The sequence below is a fragment of the Gracilinanus agilis genome, chromosome 3 (genome assembly GCF_016433145.1).
Source record: "Gracilinanus agilis isolate LMUSP501 chromosome 3, AgileGrace, whole genome shotgun sequence".
Taxonomy (NCBI): Eukaryota; Metazoa; Chordata; class Mammalia; order Didelphimorphia; family Didelphidae; genus Gracilinanus; species Gracilinanus agilis.
Genome location: NC_058132.1, coordinates 620536497 through 620560223, shown reverse-complemented (window position 1 = coordinate 620560223; position 23727 = coordinate 620536497). Strand labels below are relative to the sequence as shown.

At 36.0% G+C, this 23727-nt stretch overlaps 1 protein-coding gene across 1 annotated transcript in view; it reads right to left on the bottom strand.

Moving 5' to 3' along the window:
• Positions 1 to 23727, bottom strand: part of ACSL3 (acyl-CoA synthetase long chain family member 3) — a 109031-nt gene that overhangs the window by 43020 nt on the left and 42284 nt on the right. Inside the window, exons 3-4 of the mRNA XM_044670787.1 lie at positions 11442 to 11551; positions 3441 to 3579 (exon numbers count right to left, since the gene is read on the bottom strand). Coding sequence (XP_044526722.1) covers positions 3441 to 3579; positions 11442 to 11551 — 249 coding nt within the window. The remainder of the gene's footprint in view (positions 1 to 3440; positions 3580 to 11441; positions 11552 to 23727) is intronic.

Here is a 23727-nt window from a genome sequence, read left to right as displayed (position 1 = left end):
ACATGGGCCGATGGGGATATGACTTGGGATGTAGACTCTGAGCAACCATCTAGTACAAATATCAATAATATGGAAATGGGTCTTGATCAATGACACATGTAAAACCCAGAGGAATTGCACGCTGGCTACAGGAGGGGGGTAAAAGGAGGGGAGAGAAAGAACATGAATCATATAACCATGGAGGAATTTTCTTAATCAATTAAATAAAATTTTTAAAAAAAGATTTTACAGTTGGGAAAAAAAAATTTCCTCCCAGTTCACCTTTGCACAAACTATTGAATTCTTGAAGTGATCGTAATTTTCCATGGTATGTCAAAGAAGGAAGCAAAGAGATTGTGTAAAACATGGGCAGAAAAATCCTTTAGCTGGCCAAGGTATGGTTCTTTTGATTTTAAGGTTTTGAAAGAACTAAAACTGGCCACTGGCCATAAGAATTCTAAAGACTATGCCTATTGGCTATTGTGGGCAAATATGGTTCAAGATTCAGCAAAACTAAAAATAGCTTGGTTGACTCCTTAAAGCTTTGACAAACTGCCCTCGCTGCCCTCCACTCAGGAGGCTATTCTTTCCTTAGATCCAGACGATTCTGGCTTGACTCCTTCAGTTCCTCCTCCTAAACCACTAGTTATATCTAGCAAGAAAGACATCTGTTGTCTTCCCACCATTCCTGTAAGGAGGCTCCTCCTTCTCTTCTTGACCCAGGTCCAGGATTTGATTCCTTCCATCCCTCCCCCTTCCATGCCCCTTCTCACCTCCCAATCCACCATGGGTACCATCTCTCTAACTCCCCTTTACCATCTAAGCCTACCCAGTCTCTGCCTTGCCCTGTCCACTCCTGTTCTTGCCATGTTCACCTCCTCTCTTGCCTTGCCCAGTTTTTCACCACCCATTGCCCAAACCTACCCTTTCTTCTCTCTTGCTCAACTTCTCCCCCTAACTTCCCTGTCCACTCTCTTTCTCTACTGGTCCAGCCCCTCTCTCTTCTCCCCATCCTTATTCTCTTCCCCACTCCCTTTAGCCTCCCCCTCCCTGCCCTCATTTCCTTGACCAACCTCATCTTTATCACTATGAGGCACCACAGAGAAATAATCAAAATGGACAGAGGTGTGGCCAAAGAAATCTAGATGAATCACTGTATTCGGGATTCAGGAGGGGAAGGGATCTCAAAGAGTCCAGAGGTGAATTTTAAGCAGTTTCAGACCCCACTGTTTTACTGATGTTAGCTGTTTCAGTTTGTTCCCCTCCCCACAGTGAAGAAGTCTATAACACAATTTTAAATACAGATCTACACCCAGGAGGCATGGTGTATATAGTTCCCAATGAACTATTCCAAAAGCTATTAAAATTGGAAAAAAGGACTCTTGGATTCATTGCTCACATGTAAAATAGGTACTTTCTATTGACAATGGCTGCTTGTTTGTTTTAAGATTTAATTTTCTTTTTAAGTTTCCATATTAATCTAATCTAAAATAGTACATTACACAATGTCATTTTCAGTTACTATGTTTTGGCTATTAACTATACATTAAGTTTTTATCTGAAGAAAAAATTATGTACACTGTGGATCATGGCCAAGTTAGAAAGGAAATAGAAACTCACTTTTGAGTGAGAAATCTTTGTGTTGTGCCTCTCTGTCTGGCTGACATGTTTTGAGAAAATGTGAACTATGAATTCCTGATTTTTATTTTTGTTGTTTTTCTTTATATTTATTTTTTTCCTTCTTATTTCTTGTACTTGAGTACATGGAATCAGTAATAATGTTTTTTTTTTTTATTTTGAAGGATAAGTTTACAGTATTTATTAGTCCTAATACCAATGCATACCCAAAAGCTTTAGACTATGGAAACCTGTCATTGATTGTTAAACTAATAATTGTGTCTGATTTCAGAATAATGGATCACAAAGGAGCCACTGCACAGTGCAGTACAAGGTCAAGGAGATCAACAATCCCTGTCAGATTGCTGAGGATCTACGCTAAAACAGAGGACTTGTTTTGAAGTTCAAGGAAGTGGCTATTTGACAAATCCAGATGCTAGACTTCCCTGTGCCAGATTCCTACAAATCCCTTAATTTGGCTTTCATTTTGGTTCCCCTATACCTGAAATTGAAAGTAAAATCAAACCAGGGAACCATAGTTCCCTTTTACGTCAAAATCTAGTCCTTTCTCTTTTATAGTATGGCAATTTTCGGTAGACTTGGCTGCCAATGGGTAAGTGTAATACTACTGCAATTGTCCTGCAGGCTTGTAGGACATCAATTACTTTAATTGGGCCTTACTGGTGATTCAAGGACCTATGTCATAATTCTATTTTTTTTTACTTAAAATTTTATACACATAAGATTTTGAGACATATACTTTTTTAAATCCAGAATTTAATTTTTTCTTCTTCTCTTGGGTTTATTGGGGGGGGGGTTGGTTTTCTTTTGAGAATTTATTCAACACCTTGGAACTCATCCATGTATCCTGGGGTGATTCTAGTGTTAGTCAACACCCTTCTAAGGGGAAATTGTATAATTATCCCAAAATTCAAGGTTTAAAGTCTTTTAAACACATTTTAGGAAAAGAAAATCTCTAACACCTCAAATCAAGAAAGCAAATCTTTTGGAGAAGGTGCCACAAGGAAGTCTACAGAAACAACACTCTACATCAAAAGATTCAGAATGAACTTGAACTTTGGGATATAATGAACTGAACTGAATGGGACTGAACTATCATTTATTCTGAATGTAAACTCTTATGCCAAAGGAGAGTGCCCCCTAATTGGCATTTTGTTAATGTGTCTATCAACTATTTTTTTTCCTTTTTCTTCCCTCTTATCCCCAAACTGTTGTAATTCCCTCTTTGTAAAGTGCAATGTTTTACAAATCTCTAGTAAGAGAAGCTTTAGAGGTATTAGGTACATATGTGGAATGATTCACTGGGGAGACATGATATGTTAATCTCCTAGAAACCCCAAGGGAGGAGATTTTAACATGCTGGTCTCCCAAAAGAATCAAAGGGGGAATTGTATTAAAGGGAACCCTCCCTACCCCCACCAAGGACCACATACTGGGGTCATCTTACCTGTGCCCCTGGACTGCTAGCTTGACATCACATGAATGGATGTCACATGAGACAATGCTCCAAATATATGTCACAGACGAAGCATCCTAGGGACACGACCCAGGACTAAAGGTTATGGGTCCAGAGAACGCCATATGGAGGGCACCCATGTGGCTACTTAACTGGCGAAATTAGAATAGGGATAATTTTCCTCTATCTCTATGCTCTCTATTTCAAGTAAATATTAATAAACTCTATGGAACCAGAGTTTTTAATTTAACTTTAACAAATTAGAAGTGATATCCAAAAGAATATTCATGGACATACAATACTACTAAGAGTTCTAGTATGACTAAAAATAATACAATCAAAGAGAAATTAGTAAAATGGAGCATACCTGAGTGTGCCTTTGCTCCCAAAGCCTGTACTGCTGCCATTGTGTGAACAATGACACCCTTGGGAAACTCGGACCAAGTTGTTGGTTTACCATCCACAGTTATGATGTGTCGCAGGTGAGGAACAAGAGATACAATTTCCTATAGAAATCAGCAGTGTTAAAAACAATAATCATTACTTCATGTAGTAGTCTACACTGAAAGACCTAACAAAAGTATTTTCAAGAAGAATTTACCAATTTTGTATTTTTCACTATGAAAAATGGTCTAAAAATGGACCACAAACCTTAAAAGGCTCTGCATTTTGTATCAACTGACTTGTAAGTATTCAACCTTTCTCAGACAAAAAGAAAGTGCTTTGATATACAGGAAGCACTTTGCATATATTCTACCTAATACTCAAAACATCTCTGTGGGGCAGGTGTTGCTATCCCCATTTTTCAGATGATAAAACTGAAAGATTAACACTAGAAGGCCCAGCTACATCAACTGATGCAAAATTTTTTATTTATTTTTACTAGACTCTACAATAATTTCTTCTGCAGGTGGTAAAAACACTTTAAATACAAATAGTTACAGATTTTATAATGTTGCTTTTAAAGTTATCATCCTACAATCTTGATTTTCTTTGCCCTGTGGATAAAAACAAATACTGTCAACTGATCCACATTAATCCTTTAATTTATTTGATTGCTTAACTAGGACTAGAATTTGCAAATAAATTAATCAGTCAGCATTTACTAAAATCCTACTGTATAAGCGGTAGATAAAAAATGTAGACATGAAATACTGCTTTCAATGAACATACATTCAATTGGGAGAAAACAATAATTATACAGATGGGTTTACACAAACTATATAAAAAGGAAATACAAGGCAATTTCAAGGAGAGGTTCTTACTAGCAGATTATGGGATCAGAAAAAGTCATGAAAGAAGTGACTCTTTATCTGAGTCTTAAAAAATAATGGGGCCTCTAAGTCATGAGAAAAGAGAGTCTGTGCTAACAAAGAGAAATGGGGAAAGAGTGTTGTAGGTGAGGAATAGCAAGAAGGCCAGTTTGGAATAGGTATGCCTGATGAGTAATAATGGATAACGAGGCTAGGATAGTAGGCTAGAGTCAGATTGTGATGGACTTTCAATGACAGAGGAATTTGTATTTGACCCTAGAGTTAACAAGGAATTTTTTATAATTCATCGAGTAAGGAATAACAGGGTCAGAATTGTGTTTTAGTAAATCATTTTTCAAGCTGTGTGGGAAAATAGACCAGAATGGGAAAAATCTTGAAGAAGAAAAGTAAATCAAGAAGTGATTACAATAGTTCAAGATAACCTCGGGGACTAGAAGAATGGTTAAACCTCCAAGAGAAAACAGGAAGTCTGGAAAGAGGATTGAGTTTAGAGGGAGTCAGAAGGGCCTAGGTTCAATCTGGCCTCAGACACTTCCTAGGTTCCCTGACTTAATCTTGTGGGGGACATCAAGGGGTTAAATCCCTCAAAGTCTCTCTCTTCTAGCCTGTAAGTTCACAAAGAGGACACAGGTGCAGAGAAAAGAGCAACATAACCTTGAATATAATGCTGTGAAAGCAGAGAGAAAACTCCTCCCTGGCTCCAGAGGCCAGGCTCTAGCCAAAACTATGTGTGTTGACTGTTTTGATTCCAAAGTATGCATTAAGCTTAGTTCCCACGGTTAAGAGATAAAATAAGGACTGCTTCTAGCTTGGGAAGCAGTAGCCTAAAGCCTGCTGATAGAGTAACATAGTGGATTAAAGCTAGATTGGTATAAGACTGCAGTGAGAGTCTGTCCTCCCTTTGCGCTTCCCTACCCTTCGGCTCCAATCCTGGGATCCCCAAGACCACAACATTTTGGTGCCCAATGGGGCACGATGTAACTAAGGTCCATGCCCAGGGAACTGGCAAACTACTCTGTGTTGTACGGTAAGCATAAGACTCCCAAGATCAGCATACCTACAAAGTAATGTATGGAAGGTGTTTGAGGGAGAATAGGTCAGCTTCGTTTGGCAGCACAAGCAGTCTACCATCAGGGGATTTCTACTGTCCACTAGAAATCAGTTTCAGCCAGAGGATTTTGTACTGTCTGGCCACAGGGAGAGACATCTCATCTTATTGCGAGTATAACATTTCATCTCACAGAATAAACGGGAAGGTTTTTCTTCAGTCAAAGTTAGATTTACTCAGATATTACACATTCAGGTGGCAAGGAAAAAAGCAAACAAGAGTACAGAGCAGAATGCTTCACTTTTCACAGTTTTTAAATAGAGTACTTTGAAAAAAGCAAGATGGATTTCTTTTGGTGAAGTTTTCAGACTGAGACTATGCAAGGAGAATTTGTTTTTAATATAATGTAAAGAATGGATGCATGTAGTTTAGCAGAATCCTGAGCATATGTTTACTATTTGTTTTGTGTGTCCTCATTACTGGTCTTGTCTTGGTGTTTTCCTAATTGGGCATTCACAAAATTTGCTGCAGAGTCCTCCATGGAGGGAGGTAATTAATTCTGACCCCTAAACTTGATGGAGTGTTCCATAAATCATCTTTTTCCTTATCTCATAAGGGCCCTCTGAGAGAAGAAAAAAGATTAGTTTGGAACAAAGGGAAATTTTGTCCCATAATTTGACGATTCACTTAGATTTAATATTAAATATTGATATATATAACTTTGGAAAATTGCTAATGAGTATGATAAGATATTACGATACAGTGTAATTTCACGGTGATAATTGTGTATCAGTTAAATGTGAAACATTAGCTAAATTTAATTCTGCACAATATCTATAGCTAGAGAATTATTTGTGATCATTAGGACTGGTAATGTTTATGATTTCAGTGAATTTTAGAACTGTTTGAATGTAATAGCCAGCTTGACACCAAGAGGGAATTTTTAATTTACAAAGGCAAAAAGCTGTACTGGCAAGTTAGTAAATATAAAATCTTTAAGTATAAAATTCAATTAGGAAAAGATTGTAGTGTATTGTGGAGAACTTTTTCTAAGATTTAAATTTTGGATTTTCAAATGAGATGTTATTTTAATACTGCTTAAAATGGCTACAAGTGATCACATGATAGTATTGGGATTTTAGGAATTTAAATTTGGTGATACGTAAAAGTGAATTAACACAGGTATTAAGAATTTGGTATACGGAAGGTCCTGGGTTCAAATCCGGCCTCAGACACTTCCCAGCTGTGTGACCCTGGGCAAGTCACTTGACCCCCATTGCCCACCCTTACCACACTCTTCCACCAAGGAGCCAATACACAGAAGGTAAGGGTTAAAAAAAAAAAAAGAATTTTGTATAATACAAAAGATGGAACGTCTAAACAGTGGTGTACTTGATAGGGGTATATAAATTGTTTTTAAAATATGTGATAGGTACAAGAAGGGATTAACATGTACTCAAATATAATTTGTTACAATGTAATACTGAGTGTACACAAAATATGAATGAATGTGTATTGTAAAGAAAACTAATTTTTGTGCAAATTGTTTATAATGTAATTGACAAAGGAAATTTGACCACTTGGTAGTAAGTTATTAAATATAGGTAAAGAGTAGTCATCCTTCCTCTATTTATTGTAAAAGTAAAGAAGAGAAGCTAGATGAGGTGAGATAAATAGTAAATGGAAAAAGGTAGAAGGAAGGCTAGAATATGAAAGTAATATTTAATCAGGTATGTAGAAATGTCTTAAGGTATAAAGAGGCAAAACTGGAGCTTTTATTCTGCTTTGAGCAGAGGTTTGTAAGGAAAATTGGAATATAATGGAACATTGCTAAGGGACTAATTTAATTAAGAGTCAATTTGGAAGTTTTAGAGTTTTTAATTAATATCTATTGGGAAGGATTTATTATCAGAGTTTTAAAAACATGCAAATTTTATAAGTATAGTAACTTAAAGAGTTAAAGAGGAATGGAAAAATATCAAGCCATGCAGTGCTCAGAAAAACTGCTTTGGCCTTGGAAGTGTTTCAAAAGTAATTTAACTCCTTCCTCACCCAGGAAGGAGAACAAAGTGCTTACAATTATTTTACACTGATATTTAGGGACTAATACAGCAAAACAATATGATGAGATTTATAGATGACTATATCTTAACTATATACTTCAGGGATTTTAAGGAAACATTTTAAACAGGTAAAAGTTGTTAGCTGCCTTGTATAAACTTTAGAAATATAACTTGAAAGCCCCAAGATGTTAGTTGGCAGCTGGAATAAATTTTGATCTGGTAATAAGGTATATATTACAACCAAAGTTAAAGAGTAACAGTATTTTTAAGAAAATGGTATACTAGGTGTAGAAGGCCCAGAACTTTAGGAGTTCATTGCCATCATATCCAAACACTGTAATCTGTATATACTACCACTAAGTAAAAATAAGAGCTTTCCTGGAAACATACAGGAAAAAAAGTTTTTTTAGTTGAAACTGCACAAAACATTGCTCAGACTAGGTATATTAATTGGTGTAACTAGAGTTCAAACTATAAATTCATAATTCTAGAGAGATTCAGGTTCAAAGAACATGCTTACTTTATAGTTACAACAGTTAATATGTTGGGAGTTAGTTAAGCTAAATTAGTAATGCAATGATTTGGATTAACTGCTTATGATAGTAATTTGAATATATCAGAAATGAATGTCACTTTTTCCTGTAAATACTTCTATGTTAATCATAATATTTTCATGATATAAATTAAAGATTACATTTTGAAAATTTAAGAATATTAACCCCTCGAAAGAAACTGTTAACCTGTTAGGCAAGAACTGATAGAAAGCAAATGATGACTCACTCAGGAGTCTCTGCTTCTCCTCCCTTCTTTCTTCTCATAGCAGCATGAATTAAGTAAAAAAAAACATTGGCTGAATATCAGAGCAGCTCTTCTGATTACAAATCAATTTCATTGGTTATTGGAAAAAGGACTCCATTATTCACCTTTATTTATGGGAATCCACGTACATTTTTGAAAACAAAATTCCTATAACTTAAAAATACTACTACTGTAGGGTTGTTTTGTTTTGTTTTGTTTTGTTTTGTTTTGTTTTGTTTTGTTTTGTTTTGTTTTGTTTTGTTTTAGAGCNTTGTTTTGTTTTGTTTTGTTTTGTTTTGTTTTGTTTTGTTTTGTTTTAGAGCAGTGGTTCCTAAACTTTTTTGGCCTACCACTCCCTTTCCAGAAAAAATATTACTTAGCCCCCTGTAAATTAATTTTTAAAAAATTTTAATAGCAATTAATAGGAAAGATAAATGCACCTGTGGCCATCACCGCTCCCCTGGATCGCTACAGCATCCACCAGGGGGTGGTAGCGCCCACTTTGGGAATCACTGTTTTAGAGTAAACTGGTCTTGTCACACCCCTCCCTTCTCCTGCTACAGCTAGGAAATAAAACTAGGACCCTCTGAGTATTCTCAGAGAGCACTAAAAATACTATAATAAGTGGGATCATACTAACTTTAAATAGGCTTTAAGATAGGATAGGATAGTTTTTTCACCACTATAGTGACATGCATATAAATAAAGCTTCCATGTTAGCAAAGTTAATAAGATAAGCTTACATTCGTAGGAGGTAAATAAGTTTAGAAACTGTTAGTTATGTGAACAACATTTAATATGTTGTTCTACAAGCAGTTTGTTTTCAAATTATAATGATTGGAATTGGAATATTATTGATAATGGATAGATTTTTTGTCCTTTGTGTTTAAACAATCAGTCTGTATAATTCAAAGGAGGATCTTTTCCCCTGCATTTCTCCATTCAAATAAATAAATTAATTAGTTTAAAAAGGGGGGGAAGTAGAGGGGGAAGAATAGTAGATTCATAGGCTAGTTCAGCAATGACTTTAGACTACTGAGATTCTGATTGGCCTGCAATTAAATGTCACAAGTAGAGGCTAGCTATTTACAAAAGGAATGTAGTCTAAACATTAGGACCTCGGGAATTTTCTCATATTTCCTGATGTAGAAGAATTTATTTCATACTAGGTTAACTTTGCAAAGAATTTTTTTCTTATTCAGGACTTATTCAGAGATTTCTGCAAGCAACCTGTATAACAAAGACCAAAGAGTCAAACAAGATCCATGAAGATGAAGATAAAAGTACATCCAGTTAGTTTCATCAATGTTATGAATTGCTATTTGGAATAGATATTTAATCATTTGTGTAACACTTTTTATGTAACCAATCTGTTGCGATATTGTCAAGTATATCAAGCTACTTATCTTTAAGAATTAGTACATAATATAATCATGGCTTTTCATTTACAGAATAGAACGGTGATTTTTATACCATTATATTTGCTTTTAGAGATGATGTATTAGAGTTGACTTCTGAGGTGCAGCTCTTACACTTATCTCAGAAGCTGCAATGTGATTATAGTTATACTCATTTATGCTTATTAATTGTTCAATATTATGCTACTGATGTGTAAACTTTGTTAAAATTTAAGCTCATTTGCAGAGACTGACCAATGTATAACTGAATTTGGATGATTTGTAGAACATTGTTAATTGTAAAAGTATTCATCGGGATCTGTCACCCTTCTGCATCACTAATGATATCCACAATTGGCTTCACCAAGAATAGGGATGGATTTATGGAGCAACACACAACTTTTTCTCACTTATACTTCTAGTTGTAATGAGCATCCCTCTCTACATCTGTGTCCCTGTTCTGACACACTTATCAAAATCTATATGGAGAGATACAGAGAATTCAAAGGGTTAATTTCCCCCTTTGACACGTTCTCCTATCCCGTTTTTGACTTTCTTGTTTTAAAACAAATAAGGGGGAAATGTGGGGGACCAAGAGGTTAAATCCCCCCAAAGTCTCCCTCCTCTATCCTGTAAGTTCACAAAGATGTGAAAGCAGACAGAGAACTCTTCCCTGGCTCCAGAAGTCAGGCTCTAGCCAAAACTATGTGTGTTGACTGTTTGATTCCAAGTATGCATTAAGCTTAGTTCCCACAGTAAAAAAGATAAAATAGGGACTGCTTCTAGCTTGGGAAGCAGTAGCCTAAAGTCTGCTGATAGAGTAACATGGTGGATTAAAGATAGATTGGTATAAGCCTACAAAGTGTGAGAGTCTCTCCTCCCTTTGCACTAGCCTACTCCTCAGTCCCAATCCTGGGATCCCCAAGATCCCAACATAACCTCGACTGCCTAGCCCTTGCCACCTTTCTGTCTCATAATTAATACTAAGGGAGCAGGTAAAGGTATTTAAAAAAAGAAGAGCAGATGGAGTGGTTATATATAAAGAAGAGCAAACAGATCAGTGTCACTGGGATGTAGAGTAAGGGGAGTGGGGTTTAAAAGGTGAAAAAACAGAAAAAAATAGGTAGGGTTCAGTTTAAATATTAAACAGGATTTTCTATTTGAGCCTAGAGTGAAGAGAGAACTAGCAGAACTGAATGAGTAGAGGGTGACATGGTCCTTGCACAGAAGATCACTTAGGGTAGCTGCAGGGAGGACAGAACACTACTATGAGAAGTCCAAGCACAAAGTGCTGAATTCAGGCAGTACTCTGTGGGTAAGTATAGATATGGTAACGGTAGAAATAATGAGACATGAAGCCATCTGGATGAGAGGTGAGAATGAGCAGTTACAGATGATATTTAGTGATAGAAGCTTCGGTGACTAAAGAGCATAGTGGTATCCTCAACAGAAATAGGAAAAGACAGAGGGTTGCTGGAGGAAGATAATTCATCTGAATTGGACATGCTGAGTTTGAAATGTCCAAAAAGAGCACGAGAGACCCTAGGTCTGGATCTGGAAATCCAGAGAAAACAGGCACTGATGAGATGGCCAAGAGACAGTACAGAGAGAAAAGAAGAGAAGCTGGAAGGAAATGTAGTGTTAGTGGGCATGATCTGGATGAAGAGATAAAGGACCCTTTATACTTATCAAGCAAAGGATAAACTGAATAAAAAATGTCACATATTAAAATTTCTCACAAATACTTAGTCTGTTAGAAATAATTTAAAAATAACTGCATTTTTTTACCTTCAATTTTGTCTGCAAAAGTTCTTTACTTGTAATGATGTTGGTTACCTCTGTTTCATTTAATCCATGAGCAATTGCTGGACCTCCTAGAGTAGCATATAGTGTAACAACTAAAAGGAAGAAAAAAGAATAACTAAAATTAAAATACAATGTGAATATTTAAGCATTTAGAATACTTGTTTATAAAAGTAACAAAAACCAGCTTCTGAGAGTAAATCTGAATCACTAAGTCCTGTCTTCCAATCAAAAAGTATTTATTGGGGGCAGCTGGGTAGCTCAGTGGAGTGAGAGTCAGGCCTAGAGACAGGAGGTCCTAGGTTCAAACCCGGCCTCAGCCACTTCCAGCTGTGTGACCCTGGGCAAGTCACTTGACCCCCATTGCCCACCCTTACCACTCTTCCATCTATGAGAAAATACACCAAAGTACCAGGGTTTAAAAAAGAAAAACAACAAAGAAACAAAAAAAAAGTATTTATTATGTACCTATGCCAGGCACCATTCCAATGGCTAAGGGTATAAATATTTGAAGTCAATTTGAAAAAAGAAAACAAGATCTTTCATGTTTAAACATTTTAAGTTAAGCTCCTCCAAAAAATTGTTGATCACATATTTCTCCTCATTCCCATTCACTGAAAATCTCCAAAATTTTCAATTTTCAAAACAGAATCACCTGTTTTTAATTTCTTAGATGTCTTTGGGTTATCTTTTATTAATAGATAAACACTACCAATTTCAAAAACATAATCTTAAATTGGTGCGTACTAAATGCTAGGACAGAAGTATAATATAGAAGGCCCCTGTCCACAAGGACCTCAAAAAAAAAAAAAAAAAGGAAATAAAGCATGAACATACTTGAAAAGTTTAATTAATGATCCAATACAATGAGACTAAGCACCCAAATGAGTGGTAACAAATTAAATACTGCAGCAATAAAGGAATAAAAGACCACTATGGACAAGGGCAATGATGGAAGATTTATTCAAAGAAGCGGGATTAAATCTGGGCTTTTGGATTACAGAGTCCTCCAGGCAGCACAAGTATCTAGTATCTAGCAGATGGAAAACAAGCAGAACATTTTCAGAGAATGGTAATGAGTATATGCTGGGTAAAATATAGAGTATGTGATAAAAACAATGGATGATAGAGAAAGATGGGCAGAACTGAGTCACATTATGAAGAACCTTGAATGCTAGACCAATGAAGATCTTTGAACAATACAAAATGTAGTTTACAAAATCTGATAATGTAGGATAATGGAGGTAAGAAAGCCTAAACATAGAGGAGATCATTTGGGAGGCTATTATGATAGTCCAAACATAAAATAAAAGCCTTTACTAGGTGAGTAGCAATGGAAATGAGAAAAAAGAACAGACTTTGGTAGCTTGATGATTGACTTTATCAGTCTAAACTAACTTCTGAGGATCCCACTGGTAAAGAATGTAACTGGCTAGAGGAACTTATGAGAAAGAATGCTATCTACATCCAGAGAAAGAACTATGAGAGCAGAAACACAGAAGAAAAATATATAATCGATCACATGGTTCAGTGAGATATATGACTATGGTTTTGGCATTAAAAGATCATTCTTTTGCAAATACGAATAATATGGAAATGGGTTTTAAACAATGATACATATATAACCCAGTGGAATTGCTTGTCAGCTCAGGGAGGGGAGAGGGAGGAGGGAAGAGGAGTGGGAAAAATCCTGAATCATGTAACCATGGAAAAATATTCTAAATTAATTAATTTAAAAGATAAAAAGAATCTAACTGGCTAACAAATTCAACCAGTCCTGCTCAATAAGTCATCATCATCTTAGCCTTTCATAAGAAAAAACCTAATACCTTTGAGGGTAACTCATTCTATTTTTGTATCTCTCTCTCATCATTGTAAGTTTTTTCTATCAAGCTGAAATTTGTCTTTCTGTAACTTCCTAATTTTGCCATCCAGGACACCAAGCATAACTAGTCTAAAGTTTCTTTTAATATTTTGAGTTGATCTGCCATTGAATATGATAAAATATCAAGGACCTTCAATTTCTCAGTCAACTTTCTATTGGAATTAGTTAAACTTGTCAAGTTCCTTCCTAAAAAAGGAGATTCCAGAAAAGACAATACTGAAGATTTACTTTGACCCTATGCACAGTGGTAATACCACCACATTTGTTATATCTCTCTGAATGCAACCTAAGTATGAACCTTTTTTTTGGCTTCCATGTCATACTGTTGACTCATATGGACTATCCTATTAATGCTTGAATCTTTTTCAGATGAATTGCTATCTAGCTATACCTTATACTTGGCTTCATAAGTAAAACTTCAGTCCAACACTATATAAGCCAGTTGAATTTGACAGAAATTAGGTAAGTATAGACCAATATTTTACACTTTTCACTAAGATCAAAATGGACATATGATGTAGCCATAAAAGGAGATATCATAAGCAAATTGTAAGAGCAGGGATGTAAAATGGATAATTGTGATTACATTAAAATAAAGTTTCAGTACAAATAAAATGTAGGCAAAATTAGATGAAATGCAGAAATTTGGAGAGAAAAAATTTTAAAGACAGTTTTTCAGACAGAGGTCTCATAGATCTAAAATATCTAAAGAACTTTGCCAAATTTATAATAATAAGGGCCATTGTCCAAGCAATTAATAGGCAAAAGATATGAATAGCCAGTTTTTGGATGAAGAAATCAAAACCATATATAGGTATATGAAAAATATTCTAAATCACTACTGATTAGAAAACTGCAAATCAAAACAACTCTGAGATTCTGAGATATCCTCTCACACCCATCAGACTGGCTAAATTGATAAAAGGGCAAAATGGCAAATGTTAGAGGGGATTTGGAAAAATAGGGATACCAATACACTGTTGGTAGAACTGTGAACTGATCTAATCATTTTGAAGAACAATTTGGAATTATGCTCAGATGAAGAACAATTTAGAATTATGCTGAGTTAAAAAACTGTGTATATCCTTAGAATCAGATATGCCATTGCTGGGTCTATTTTCGTAGGAAATCAGTTGCAAAGAACTGGAAATTGAGGGGATACCATCAATTGGGGAATGGCTTGACAAAATTGTGATGGAATAATATTGTGCCATAAGAAATATTGAACAGGCTAATTTTTTAACAATTTGGGAAAATCTACATGAAGTAAAGAAGAGTGAAATAAAAAACCAACAGAACATTTATAGACAGGTACAGATTCAATATTTTAAGAATAACTTGTGAATGTCCACCTCCAGAGAATGAACTGAAAACCAGAAAAATGAAAAACACATCTATATATACATATCTTTTTGTTGGGAGATACATTCTATGGGGCAAGGAGCGGAAAGAGGGACTGAGATTCCTGGGAATAAACTCTTCTAAATAAATAAGTTTTTTAAAAGATAAAATAAATAACATCTATAATGAGTAATTTCAAAGAGCTGCCTAGGGGTCTGAGATGTCAGAGTCAAATAGCCAGTATATGTGAGAGGCATAACTAGAATCTAAGTCTTGTTGGTTCTGAGGCCAGCTCTCTATTCACTATACCAAGATTTTTTTTAATTTAATTAATTAATTTAGGGTGTTTTTCTGCCATGGTTACATGATTCATATTCCTCCCCTCCCCCCTCACATAGTCAATGAGTCACTCCACTGGGTTTTACATATGTATCATTGATCAAGACCTAGTTCCTTATTATTAATATTTGCTTTAGTGATCATTAGAGTTTACATCCCCACTCATAACCCCATCAAACTATGTAATTAAGGAAATATTTTTCTTCTGTGTTTCTGCTCCCACAGTTCTTTCTCTAGAATGTGGATATCATTTTTTCTCAAAGGTCCTTCAGAATTGTCCTGTATCATTGCACTGCTACTGGCAGAAAAGTCTATTACATTTGATTGTGTCACAGTTATCAGTCTCTGTGTACAATGTTCTCCTGGTTCTGCTCCTTTCACTCTGCATCAATTCCTAGAGGTCATTCCAGTTCACATGGAATTCCTCCAGTTCGTTATTCCTTTTAGCACAATAGTATTCCATCACCAACAGATACCACAATTTATTCAGTTATTCCCCAATTGAAGGGCATCCGCTCATTTTCCAATTTTTTGCCACCACAAAGAGCACAGCTATAAATATTTTTGTTGTACATGTATTTTTCCTTATTGTCTCTTTGGGAGTACAAACCCAACAGTGTATACCAAGATATTTATAATCAAAACTATTAAGCTATCCCTCCCTGCTTGATGTCATCTGCAAATTTTTATAAGCATACCATGTGTGCCTTTATCAAAGTCAATGATAAAAATATTAAACAGCACATGACAAAGTACAGATCCCTGGAGTACTGCAACACTGGAAATTCCTTGCCACAATGACACTGAAACATTACAATTTCTCACAGGATCCAGTCATCCAGCCAGTTCTTGGCTCCTGGACATTATAATCATGTATATTATCTAATCCATAGCTGTGTATCTTCTCCACAATAATAGTATAAGAAAATTGATGAAAATTTCTCTAAAATCTACATAAACCATATTCACAGCCAGTTCTTTCAGGAACCAAGGATGTAATTCTAGGCCAGGTGACTGGAATCAGCAAGGTCACCAAGTATTCTTTTGCTGACTTCTTACTTATATTTTTGGCATCAATCATTTTTGTTCTCTAACAGAAACAAAGGAATGAACTACTAGACCTCTTCTTCCTCTCAGTTGTCGACATCATTGTCCCATTCCCTCTAGTCCAACACCTTATCTCTTCTCAGAGACAATTTTTTTTATCTATTTGTGCTTTAAAAATTAAAACCTTTGTTGTCCTTAACATACCTTGCTTTCTTCAGTTCATCCTGACCTTTAATCTTCATTACACTAGTGTTACAGGACTGCACCTTGTTTTTCTTTGTACACTTCTTAAAATCTGTTGCTTACAGACTTCTCTGTGCATGTCTATCAGTGTCTTTTGTTAATAATAGTCAATAAAAAAATGTATTATGCATCTATGTGCAAGCACTAGGTTCTAAGGTTACAAGAAAGAAAAAGACAGCCCTTGATCCAAGGAACTTATAATCTACAGGGAAGACAATACAAAAAGGGAAGCTAAAAAGTGAGGAAACAGTCAACATAGTACAGGACATGATTTTCCTGGAGTCAAAACCAAACAGAGCAACTCATAAGAAATGAAGAGTTAACTGTAAAATTCCATACAGGGAAGCTTTGGAAGGAATTTATTGTTCCACTCTCCAAGTCCTTTGATCAGAGGGGAAAGGCAACTGACAAATTCCATTTTTAACTTTTCCTTGTTTCCAGAATTTCATTCTTGAAACTCTTATCCCTCTCTCCTAAGCTGATTTCACTTCAAGTATTGTACTCCATGTGATCTAATTCTCTTTGTATGTATTTAATAATGGCAATTTTAATTATTTATAGTGCTTTCTGGAGGGCTTTGGTTTAGCATCTATTTTTATTGTTGTCTTGTCCAATATCATAACTGCAACTCTTACATTTTCTGAAATTGTCTTCAGAGTAATATATTTGGTATCCTCACCAACTGCATTTTAACTACATATGTGTCAATGTTTAAATGTTTCTTGTAGACAGGAAATTGTTGGGTTTTGTTTTCTTTCAGAGTATCTTAGAATTCACTTCTATTTTATTAAAAGGAGTTTGGCTATGTGAAAAGGAAGTTGGAAGGAATGAGGGTGTAATGAAGCTATTTTAAGGAAAGGGAAATCTGGACATGTATATAAACAGCAAGGAAAAAAAGACTAGGAAAAGAGGAAAGACTAAAGATAAGAGAAAAAAGGACAAAGGAGGCACCTGGAGAAGCCCGAAAGGTATAAGAATCAGGAACCCAAGGAGGAGATGTCCTTTTCAAGAAGAGCTACTTCCTTCAACAGAAACTAATAGAAAGGAGAAAAAGGAGCAGGATATTGAAGGGTTTGGGTAGAAAAATAAGGCACTTATCCAAACCACACACACACACACACACACACACAAACCACACCTCTATTTTCACAGTAAACTATGAGGCAAAGTTATCTGAAAGGGAGGGCGAAGGGATGATGTAAAAGGTCTGAAAATGCTATTACAGAGTTTGTCCTTGCAAGTGTCAAAATTAATGGTTTGACTAAATATATGAAAATTATAAATCTTTTATTTATAAAAGAGGTAGAAAGAGTAAAAGTAGAGAAATACAAAAGGGTAGAGAAGTCATCAACATATCTAACTAAATATTGTTCCAGTGCTTAGCTCAGCTAGGACTTGTTAACCTTCGATCAGAATTAAACTATCTCCAGAAGACAGGAAGAGAAAACCAACTATCCACTCACCCAAGTTCCCTCTCCAAGAGTCAGGTCAATACAATGACTAGAGCTGAAGGTGACTCCTAAGGCTGACTTTGTTCTCTGAGTTGACCTTTGCCACCAACTTCCTTCTTGGAGTGAATGACTCTCTTCTTGGAGTTCACTCTCCACTAGACTCAAGTTCCTGAGTTCAGGGCTTGCTTTTATGGTGACTTTGTCTCCTCCCCTCTTCACAGGGGCCAATCACAGTATCCAAATTGTCTAGCACTGCCCCAGGAGGCAGTGTTTGAGGTAACTAGTTCCCACCTTCGGGAGAAATGAATACTCATCAAAAGGGTTCACTTTCTGAGAGTATAAACAAGTTTCTTACTATTAGAGTTAGAAAAAAGGGTGGAACTCTCCAAGTATCTTGCTAGCTTCTCACCTAGCACTAGGTAGGATGTGAATTCACTAAGTGCTTTGTGAGTTCTTCCACCTAGTTAAAGCTTGTGTTGATTAAGTTATTGGTAACCAAAGTGTTAACTCCAACTAGGCAAAGAAAATGAAGGATTCCCTTTTGCAAGTGCAAATTTAAAGAGAACAAAGAATTCCCTTTTACATCCTGAAAGCCAACTAGAGAATAATAAGACTGTCATGCGGCTGATATTAAATAACAAATCTTATAGTTAACAGAGCTGGCATTATTATTCAACTTTCACCACAATAACACAAGAACACTTAAATAAGAAACAAGAAGAATGGTACACCTAAACCAAGGCTGGTGATGGAACAAAAGTAAAGGATTCAAAGGTAGTTAGTGGTATAATTTGAAATATACCAATCATACAGACAAAACACCTAAAGTAGGCAAGTCGGGATTCCAGGTTAAGATGGCAGCAGAGAAAAAGGCAGCTGCTTAACGGTTCCTAACCCACAACACATATAGGACTCCTCAAGAAGACATAAAAACAAATCCAGATGAATGAAGGGACCCCACAATAGGGCGCAACATTGAGTGTACCTGGGACTGGGGTATTTCCATGCTATAAGGGGGTAAAATAGCTCTCACTAAAACGAGAGCTGAGCAACCCCCTCCCCCCCACACCACCTATAGGGCCAAAGCCAGCGCACAGTTATTGGCAGCTACATGGTATCACCAGGGCCTGCTCCTGAGAGCAGCAAGACTTAAGACCCCAAGAGGCTAAAGAACCAGACTTTGACCACAGGCCTTGAGTAAAGGCTCTGACACAAGCATGGACACGGACCCCGAATGCAGGTGTGGAACTTGGGTGGGGACCCAATGCGGACCCAATGCAGAGGGGTGCATGACTGTGGAAGCAGCAGCACCCTGAGATTGCTAAAGGAACTTCAGGCAGAGGAGCAAACAAGGGGACCACAGGAGGCATGACTGTGAGAACAACTAGACTTAAGAACTCAGGGGCCTAGAGAGTACAGACCAACTATGACCACAAGGATAAAGCAGAGGGCGCCCGGCACTCTGACTCAAGCGAAAACTGCTCCACAGCTGCATAGGCAAAGAGTGTGTCTACCTCACCCAGACTTCTGACTGAGAAAGAAATATTAACAATAATGGCAAGCCAGGCACAAGAACTCCAAAAGAGAAAAAACAAGAAGAAATCTTTAACACTCGACAACTTTTACATAGAAAAAATCCAGACAACAGAGCAAACAGCAGAGGAGAACAAACAAGTAATCACATCTAAACTTTCCCAAAAAAATGAAAATTTGTCACAAGCTCTTGAAGAGTTCAAATCTGAGATCATGAGAAATATGGAAGAGATTTGGTGAGAGAAGTGGGAAATAGCTAAAAAGGAAATTAACAGGTAAGGAGACAGAAACTCCCAATTGGAGAAAGATGCCCCAAAATCAAACGAAACGGTAAGCAAATTGGAAACCAAAATTAATAAGCTGGAAAACAGGATAGACGAAACCGAAAAGGAAAATCATAGGATTATAACAGAAAACTAGTCTCTAAAGACCAGAATTGGGCAAATAGAAGCCAATGATCTCAAGACAGCAAGAACAAACAAAGCAAAGTCAAAAGACTGATAAAATAGAAGGAAACATGAAATATCTCACTGAGAAATTGACAGATCAAGAAAACAGGTCTAGAAGAGATGACTTGAGAATCATTGGTCTTCCTGGAAAAGCAGAAATTAATAGAAATTTGGACTCCATAATAAAAGAAATTATTCACCAAAACTGCCCTGAAGTTCTACAAGAGGGCAATACAGACATTGAAAGGATCCACAGATCACCCTCTACACTAAACCCTGAAAAGAAAACCCCCAGGAATATATTACCCAAATTCAAGAGCTTCCAAGTAAAAGAAAAAATTACATGAAGCCAGAAAGAAACAATTCAGATATCAAGGACACCAATCAGGATCACACAGGATCTGGCAGCCTCCACACTAAAAGACCTCAAGGCTCAAAAAGGCAAGAGAACTGGGTCTACAACCAACGATCACCTACCCATCAAAACTGACTATATACGTGCAGGGGAAAGTTTGGGCATTCAACAAGATAGAAGACTTCCAAGTATTTCCACAGAAAAGACCAGGACAAAATGGAAAGTTCAATATCCAACCACAAAAACCAAGAGAAACATAAAAAGGTAAATAAGAAAAAGAGGGGAAAGAAAGAAAACTCTTATTTTTAAATTTGCCTCTTTAAGGGCCTTAATAAGATCAAACTATTTTTATTCCTATATGGAGAAATGTTATGTGTAATTTTCAAAAATTCACTATTATAATAATTAGAAGAATTATTCATAGGGAGAGGTTGGAGCACTAGATGGTCTAAGATGAGACAGGGCAGGGCAAAAAAGGGGGGGGGTGAATAGTAGATGGCACTTAGAGAAACTTGAATGAATAAGAAAAATACGATTTTTGATATCACACAAAGAGAGCATGAGAAAGGGAGGGGATGAATACTATTATAAGAAGGAGAGGAAGAGAGCATTAAGAGGTAATATTTAAAAGTTACTCTCAGCGGAATTAACCCTGAGAGGGAAGAGTAGCTATATCCACTGGGATATAGAATTCTATCTAACCCTACTGAGAAAGTCAGAAGGGATTAATCAAGGGGAGCAGGGGATTGGAGGTTAAAAAATGGAAGGGAGGAGAGGGAGGAGGGAATTCATTCGGCCTTAAAAAATAAAAAGAGGAGAATAATAAGAGAGGGAAGTAGAAAGGGAAGTAAATCAAGGGAGGGGACAAGGGGGACTGGTCTAAAACCACTGGTTTAAAAGGAAATAGCATAAGAAGAAGTGGTAGAACTAGGAGAGGATATCAAAAGGTTGGTGAATACACAACTGATAATTATAACTCCGAATGCGAATGGGATGAACTTGTCCATAAAATGAAAGCAAATAACAGAATGGATTAGAAACCAACATCCTACCATATGTTGTCTACAAGAAACACATATACACAGGTTTAAGGTGAAGGGCTAGAGTAAATTTGGGCTTGCAATGAGAAAAAGAAGGCAGGAGTGGCGATTATGATTTCTGACAAAGCCAAAGTAAAAATAGATCTGATTAAAAGAGACAGGGAAGGTAATTATATCCTGATAAAAGGCAGTATAGACAATGAGGAAATAACAGTACTCAACATGTATGCACCAAATGGTATAGCATCCAAATTCGTAAAGGAGAAACTGGCAGAGCTCAAGAAGGAAATAGATAGTAAAACCATACTAGTGGGTGATCTAAATATTCCTCTTTCAGATCTAGATAAAACAAATGAAAAAAAAATAAGAGATATAAGAGAGGTGAATGAAATCCTAGAAAAATTAGATTTAATAGATATGTGGAGAAAAATAAATAGGGACTAAAAGGAATACACCTTCTTTTCAGCTGCACATGGTATATTCACAAAGATTGACCATGTAATACAGAAAAATTGCAAACTAATGCAAAAGAGCAGAAATAATAAATGTAACCTTCTCAGATCATAATGCAATAAAAATAATAATTACTAAGGGTACATGGACAGGCAAATAAAAAACTAATTGGAAATTAAATAATATGATTCTCCAAAACAAATTAGTTAAAGAAGAAATCATAGGAAAAAAATCAATAATTTCATTGAAGAGAATGACAATGATGATACATCCTACCAAACTATGTCGGATACAGCTAAAGGCAGTGCTCGGGGAAATTTATATCTTTGAGTGCATGTAATAACAAAGTAGAGAGGGCAAAGATCAATGAATTGGGCATGCAACTCAAAAAACTAGAAAGGAAATAAATTAAACATCCCCAGCTAAAGACCAAATTAGAGATTATAAAAATTAAAGGAGAAATCAATAAAATTGAAAGTAAAAGAACTATTAAATTAATAAATAAGACTAGAAGCTGGTACTTTGAAAAAACAAACAAAATTTGTGAAGTATTTGGTCAATCTAATTTAAAAAAAAGAAAGAAAAACCAAATCATCAGTATTAAAGATGAAAAGGGAGACCTCATCTCTAATGAAGAGGAAATGAAGGCAATCATTAAAAACTATTTTGCTCAATTATATGACAATAAATATAGTAATCTAGGTGAGACGGATGAATATTACAACTAATTCCAATACTATACAAACTATTTGACATAATCAGCAAAGGAGTTCTATCAAACTGCTTTTATGATGAAAATATGGTACTAATCCAAAAGTCAGGTAGATCAAAAACAGAGAAAGAAAACAACACACCAATCTCCTTAATGAACATAGATGCAAAAATCTTAAACAGAAAACTAGCAAAAAGACTCCAGCAAGTGATCACGAGGGTTATTCATTATGATCAGGTGGGATTTATACCAGGAATGCAAGGATGGTTCAACATCACAAAAACCATTCCCATAATTGACCATATCAACAAGCAAACCAACAAAAACCACATGATTATCAATAAATGCTGAAAAAGCCTTTGACAAGATACACCATCCATTGGTATTGAAAACACTAGAATGTATAGGAATAAAAGAACCTTTCCTAAAAATAATAAACAGTATATATCTAAAACCATCAACAAGCATCATATGCAATGGGGATAAATAAGAAGCCTTCCCAATAAGATCAGGAGTGAAACAAGGATGTCCATTATCACCTCTATTATTTAACATTGTACTATAAACACTAGCAGTAGCGATTAGAGAAAACAAAGAAATTGAAGGTATTAAAATAGGCAATGAGAAGAATAAGCTATCACTCTTTGCAGACGATATGATGGTCTACTTAAAAAATCCTAGAAAATCAACTAAAACGCTAATAGAAATAACCAACAACTTTAGTAAAGTTGCAGGATACAAAATAAATGCACATAAATCATCAGCATTTCTATATATTTCCAACACATCACAACAGCAAGAGGTAGAAAGAGAAACACCATTTAAAATCACCCTAGACAATATAAAATACTTAGGAATCTAGCTACCAAAACCAACACAGGAATTATACGAAAACAACAACAAAACACTTTCCAAACAATTAAAACTAGATCTAAACAATTGGAAAAACATTGAGTGCATCAAGCCATTCCCCAATTGATAAATGGGTAAGAGACATGAATAGGCAATTTTCAGGTAAAGAAATCAAAAGTATCAATAAGCACATGAGAAAGTGTTCCAAATCTCTAATAATTAGAGAAATGCAAATCAAAACAACTCTGAGGTATCACCTCACACCTAGCAGATTGGCTAAAATGAAAGAAGGGGAGAGTAATGAATGCTGGAGGGGATGTGGCAAAATTGGGACATTGATGCATTGCTGGTGGAGTTGTGAACTGATCCAGCCATTCTGGCTGGCAATTTGGAATCACGCTCAAAGGGCTATAAAAGAATGCTTGCCCTTTGATCCAGCCATACCATTGTTGGGTTTGTACCCCAAAGAGATCATAGATAAACAGACTTGTACGAAAATATTCATAGCTGCGCTTTTTGTGGTGGCAACAAATTGGAAAAGGAGGGAATGTCCTTCAATTGGGGAATGGCT